Source organism: Planococcus citri, chromosome 1, assembly GCF_950023065.1.
Source record: "Planococcus citri chromosome 1, ihPlaCitr1.1, whole genome shotgun sequence".
Taxonomy (NCBI): Eukaryota; Metazoa; Arthropoda; class Insecta; order Hemiptera; family Pseudococcidae; genus Planococcus; species Planococcus citri.
In genome coordinates this window covers 87281781-87288187 of record NC_088677.1, presented here as the reverse complement: position 1 = coordinate 87288187, position 6407 = coordinate 87281781, and the positions used below count along the sequence as shown (strand labels likewise).

General features: G+C 35.3%; 1 protein-coding gene across 3 annotated transcripts in view; it reads right to left on the bottom strand.

The window, feature by feature from the left end:
• Nucleotides 1-5403: 5403 nt before the first annotated feature.
• LOC135839754 (facilitated trehalose transporter Tret1-2 homolog) overlaps nucleotides 5404-6407 on the bottom strand; it is a 57833-nt gene continuing 56829 nt past the window's right edge. For all 3 annotated transcript variants that reach the window (XM_065355957.1, XM_065355940.1, XM_065355948.1), the window contains 2 exons: nucleotides 6209-6398; nucleotides 5404-6117 (listed from right to left, as the gene is read on the bottom strand). In XM_065355957.1, coding sequence (XP_065212029.1) covers nucleotides 5687-6117; nucleotides 6209-6398 — 621 coding nt within the window. In that variant the 3' untranslated portion in view covers nucleotides 5404-5686. The remainder of the gene's footprint in view (nucleotides 6118-6208; nucleotides 6399-6407) is intronic.

Genomic DNA, 6407 nt, shown 5'->3' with positions numbered 1-6407 from the left:
GGGTAGAAAAATCAAGAGGAGGCGAATAAGAATAACTTACCGAAACGAATTTAACGAATAAATATTTTACATAAATTACATCGACGATCTAGTGACAATTTTAGATTATATTATGTGCAACAATGAATTCGAAATTATTCCGCGATGTTCACCTCACACGAATGTTGGAGTTTTATGATCAGAAGAAAAAAGTTGTCAAGAATCAACGCATACTAAGTACATATCGCACCTCGGGAGTACCATAATAAGGTTACATCTCAAAAGAGTGAAATTTTACAGGAGAGCGATTTTCTTTTTTTAAAAAACTTGATTAATTATTTTTATCAACTTATAATTAATTGTGAGGAATGAATAGCACCTCATTTTAAAGATCTGGTATTCTACCTTCATTTAGCATAAGAACACTTTGAAAAATAAAAATCTTAAAGAGGAAATACCTACATATTTCAATGTTTGGATAACATTTTGAGTTATAACCTTTCATTAAGTAAAGTTGATGTGGAGGCGAAAGGAAGCGTCCAAAAAAATTCCATGTTAGGTAACAAAGTTGTAGAGCATTAAATTTCCAATCAACCTAGGTAAAATTTTTATCAACGTCAACTATGGATTCAGCTATAAACATGCCAAAATGGTTCAGCTTTAATTACTGGTCCAACGATGAATACGCTAAAATGATTCAGCTTTGGTTCGACGATAAATATGCTAAAATGGTTCAGCTATAATTATTGGTCTACCAACAAATACGCTAAAATGGTTCAGCTTTAATTATTCATCGATCACGATCATAAAAAACTCATCTTTGTAAAACATATCACTGATAATGACTCTGTATATATGTCTAAAAAGACGGTGTAAATTTTTTCTGTATAAAATTTATATAACAAATATTACAACCTCATTTTGAAAAAGAAACAAGCGAGGAATGATTATGTAAATTCTGTTACTATGCATTTATTGGTTAAATTGTGTGAATTTTTGTAATAATTTTGCATTTGTTGAAATATCCTTTTTTTGCTGTTATTTGTGCATATTGTTACTTTTGTATATGTAACTTTTTGCCGAGTAAGTGAATTGGTCGATTGACCACTAAAAATTAACATCGTTGGGTTTATTCCTCTGTCAATACAAAAAAATCAAAAGTCAAATCTATTCTACTGTGGGAATTCAAACTTTCTGTCTTGTGGGCAAAAACGAACTAGAATCCAAGTACAGAGGGGGCAGTATAGTATAGGGGGTCAGTGTGGTCGTGTTTGTCCTTGGTCTTTCCATGTGTTTCACTGTGCTTGTCTCCAGTTCTCTTTGGAGGGCTGGAAACAGGTACAGGGGGCATATGTAACAGTCAGGGATATGGCCACACTGCTGATAACTTTCCCTTTCCATTCGGGTAATGATACAATGTTGCTTGCAACATTGTCAAGTATACTTTTCATATGGGAGTTTAATATTGTTTCTTCCGTGATGTGTAAATGTTGTGGTTATTCGGCTAATAAGTATTACTCCGGTTAATTTGATTACTTTCATAAATTAAACGATCTTAATGCGCATATTGTGTTCCTTATTACATGTTGGAGACTCTATCTGGTACTAAAAGGTAAAAATACTAAGTTCATCCTCTTTCAACGGACCCTTTGGGATGTGAAGACTTTTTCTAGTCGTTTTTGCTTAGTAGGTAACTTATATGATACAATTCCATACACCTGAAGTATAGATAGTGCTTTTACTTTACAACCATTGGTAAAAAATATTGAAAGACTATTTTAAAAAAAACATTGAGCTGAAAAATGAAAACCTCGATACCTAGGTACTACTTAAATGGAAACTAACAACAACAAAAAAAAAGACCTAAATGAAAACCACAAAAAAAGCATCATCCTCACAATCTTCAAATTAAAAATGAAAATTCTACAAACAAAAACTTGAAATTCTAGACAACAAAAAACATAAAATTTTCAAAACAAAATGGAAAAATAGAAACATAGAGCTCTGGAAACAAAATTGATATTGATACTATTTCTATGAAGTATGCCAAAAATGAATAAAAAAATGGTTCAGAAATGTTGAAATAACAAAAAAATAACTGAAATCACAAGAAATCAGCGTTGATTGTATTTAAATAAGAATGAATTTGAAATTAAAAGTCAACAAAATCAGAAATACACTATTTTTGGAGCGCTTCAAATGAATGTGTAGGTACAACATTCTCCATTCTGGGGTTGGCTAGAGCGTCAGGGTGCCATGCCAGGGTTTTCAGATTCAGGGATTTCTACTCAGACGAAGGGATTTTTCACTTAGGGAAATCGTTGGAAGTTCTTTAACGATTTTGAATTTTTAGGAAACTATTTTTAATATTTTGGAGGAGAGGGGGGCAAAGGCGAGCAGCCCGAGTGAAGCGAGGGCGCGAGCCGAGGGTTGGGGCTGCAGAGCAGCCCAGGGAGCGGAGCTCCCTGGTCTATATATATTAAAAGAATCTTGAAAAATGTTGTTCCAGTCGGCGAGCCTCTCCCACTGGACCGATTTCGCTAAACTTTTTTTGAAAATTCTTGGAGCTTCCAGCAGATTTTTGAAACTTTGAATTTTCACAAAATTTCATCAAATGGAGATGGAAATCTGAAATTTACTCTACACTCCAATTTTAACACCCTCTGAAGACAATTTCAGGGGGGATCAAGTCATTTTAGGGCCTCCAGCGACTTTTTGAAAATTACTGGAGCCTCCAGTAGATTTTTGAAACTTAAAATTTCCCCAACATTAATTTATTAAATGGAGTTGGCATGCTGAAATTTACTTCGCAGACAACATGGTGGTTTCCAATGATTTTGAATCTTCCAACTACTTTTAGGAAATTTCAATTTCCCAAAAAAACGTCATACAACCTTTCAAAAAGTTGCTTTAGGCTCCAAAACAACTTGAAATTAACCAGCAGTCAACTTCGTAGCGTATCGAAATTAGTTTGCAGAATGAATTTCGACTCTCCACCTCAGTTTGATGATATTTTGGGGAAATTTCAAGTTTCAAAAATCTACTGTAGACTCCAGTAATTTTCAAAAAAGTCGTTGGATGCTCTAAAATGACTTGAAATCCACCAGAAGTTGTTTTCAGAGTGTGTTAAAATTGCAGTGTAGAGTAAATTTCAGCTTTCCATCTCCATTTGATGAAATTTGTGAAAATTTAAAGTTTCAAAAATCTGTTGGAGGCCTCAGGAATTTTCAAAAAGTCGCTAAAGGATTCAAAACGACTTGAAATTCACCTTCAGTACTTCTTACCGTATTGAAATTAGTTTTTAGAATAAATTTTAGCTTTACAACTGAATGGTGCTTTTCAAGAAGGTCCTATCGACAAAAAACTGGTTTTGAGAAAAACGCATTTTTATATTTCAGTGTTTTGCCATTTTGGTTTAAAATGATATAGCGAGCTCCGGTTTTTTTTGTTGAATAGAAGCATCTTTCCACTATTTATTTCCTGCGTAGTAATTTTTTTTCCACCACCAACATTTCCATGGGAGCGCTTTACAAAAGAGACCTCGATAGGACCTTCTTGCGGTTATTCACCTAAAAATCGATTTTATTCCTTCTCAAACCTACCAAAAACATGAAATAGTCACTCTTGAGTAGTAATTTTCAACGCAGAATTCAAATTTTGAGTCAATTTTGCCCCTCGACCCCCAGGGGGGGTGGTACCAAATGAAAATTTGGGGAAAATGTGAAAAAATCGAGTATAGTGTCAAAATCTTGATACTTCGAGTTAAAAACCACGATTTTTGAGTCAATTTCCCTCGTAGCCCCCCAGGGGGGTGGTACCAAATGAAAATTTGGGGAAAATGTGAAAAAATCGAGTATAGTGTCGAAATCTTGATACTTTGGGTTAAAAACAACGATTTTTGAGTCAATTTCCCTCGTAGCCCCCCAGGGGGGGTGGTACCAAATAAAAATTTGGGGAAAATGTGAAAAAATCGAGTATAGTGTCGAAATCTTGATACTTTGGGTTAAAAACAACGATTTTTGAGTCAATTTTGTCCCTCGGCTTCTGGGGGGAGGGGTGTGGTACCTAATCAAAATTTAGGATAAAAGTGAAAAAATTGAGTACTTTAATGTAATATCTTTAATACTGTAGGGCAGAAGTTTCTTCCGCCAGCATTCCCCAAAACGACGAATATGAAAAATTATGCATTTTAGTGTATGTAAAACAACTGCGATCGATTTACCTGCGGAAACCTGCGAAAATCTGTATCATCTCATACTTTAGCCATGCATGTGTGAGTGCGCACTCGATTTTTTCACTGTTTTCCCCAAATTTCGATTTGGTACCACCCCCTTCCTCCCTGGCGTGCGAAGGACAAAATTGGCTCGAAAATCGGGTTTTCAGCCCAAATGTACCAAGATTTCGACACTATACTCGATTTTTTCGCATTTTTATTTGATACCACCCCCCCTGGGGGGCTACGAGGTAAATTGACTCAAAAATCGTTGTTTTTAACCCAAAGTATCAAGATTTCGACACTATACTCGATTTTTTCACATTTTCCCCAAATTTTCATTTGGTACCACCCCCCTTGGGGTCGAGGGGCAAAATTGACTCAAAATTTGAATTCTGCGTTGAAAATTACTACTCAAGACTGCCTTCTGGTATAGTTGTGATCAACCATTTCGGAGAAGAAGGTAATGCGCGCATTTTCCAGTTGCGTTTCCTAGCCAACTTCATATAGCTGCTGTTTGTGAACAACACCACATGGAGCGCTGCGGTTTGCACCATCTTATGTAGAAAACGTCAGAGATTCAAATTTCATGAACTCCTCAAAAAGGTCCTATCGGTCGATAGGACCTTCTTGAAAAGCACCATTCAACTCCAATTTGATGGAATTGTGTGGGAATTTCGAGTTTCAAAAATCTGCTGGAGGCTCCAGAACTGCTCAAAACGGGTTGAAACCGTTTCCAATCGATTTGGTATGTCAAAAATAGGGTATATCCCAAATTTCAGCTTTCTTGGTCAATTTGGTAAAATTTTGATTTTTCCCCTCATTTTTGGCCTAAATTCGATTTTTAAAAATTCACCAAAAATCGAAAAACGCACCTTTAGCACTTGAAACTTTGACAGGTGATAAATTTTTGCATGATCTTTCGATCTACCTTTGTAAAGTTTGAAAAAGTTCGTGCAAGTCCTATGTTAAAATGCAAAATCTGCGATTTCGGCTGACCTGTCAATCAAAATGGCCTCCATTTTGTAAGTAAGTTCAACTTTTTTTTTTGGCAAGTTTGCTTTAAAATGTTTCTTAGGATGTCCCCTTTAAGGAAAAAGTTGTCCCGGAGGATCGGCGGGGGGGTGCAATTACTCCTATTGTCATATTTCTGCTAAAAAAAAAAAAAACTACCTACTAAGTACAAGGAAGGAGGTAAATAATTAATCACCTACAATTGTATAAAAACTTTATTGCGTATAAAAATCACATAAAAGTTACAACTTCACAAAATGGCAAAAAAAAGAGAAAAGGAGAAGGATACATTACATTCGTATATAAACTGTATAACGTACACAAAATATATTGTATAATAATTTAAATTTTTAAAAATACTTACAAATAACATCAATAGTGATGGAATTCATGTAAGAAAAGAGAAAAACTAAACGTTCGCGCAAAACGAACGATAACTGCAAAAAAAAAAAAAAAAAAAAGGAGGGTAATAAAACGCTTTCAAACATTTTGAGCACCGATAATATCATCTTCGTTCTTAACTGGAAATTGATCGTCGCAATGATATCTTCGTTTTTTAATAAAAACAGTATTATGAACAAAGTAATTTTCGATCTCTTCCACGGATTTTCTATGAGTTTCCGGTAGAAATACGTAAATAAAAATAAGCCCTACGATAGATACGCCAGCGAAAAACAACTGGATACCATGAGATCCGCCTAAGAATTCTGACAACCAGTAATAACTCTTGATGGCGATGAACATCAGGATATGAGCAACGCACACGGTGAACCCTTGCATCACACCTCGAACTTCCAAAGGGTACATTTCAGCCGTCATCGTCCAAGGTACTGATAACAAGCCCAATGTGCTCATACAAATGTACAACAATAAGCATATAATAGGAACCAAAAGCCAATTTTTTTCTAACACTGAAAAATTAAAGAGTACGATTAAAGGATTAAGTAATTAGGTACATCAACATATAGGAAGTTTGTGCTTTTAGAGTCTCTATAGCTTTACCTTTTTCTTTAACGAGTAGCGCACAACCTCCCGATAACGACATCAGCACAGCCATGAAAAATAAACTGGTTAAACATAGGATACGTCTTCCAAATCGATACAAGAGTTGACTAGTAATAAACCCAACGCACATACGTTCCACACCGACAATTACCGAAAGTAAATAAGGATCGATATGGCTACCAACATCCTACGAAAG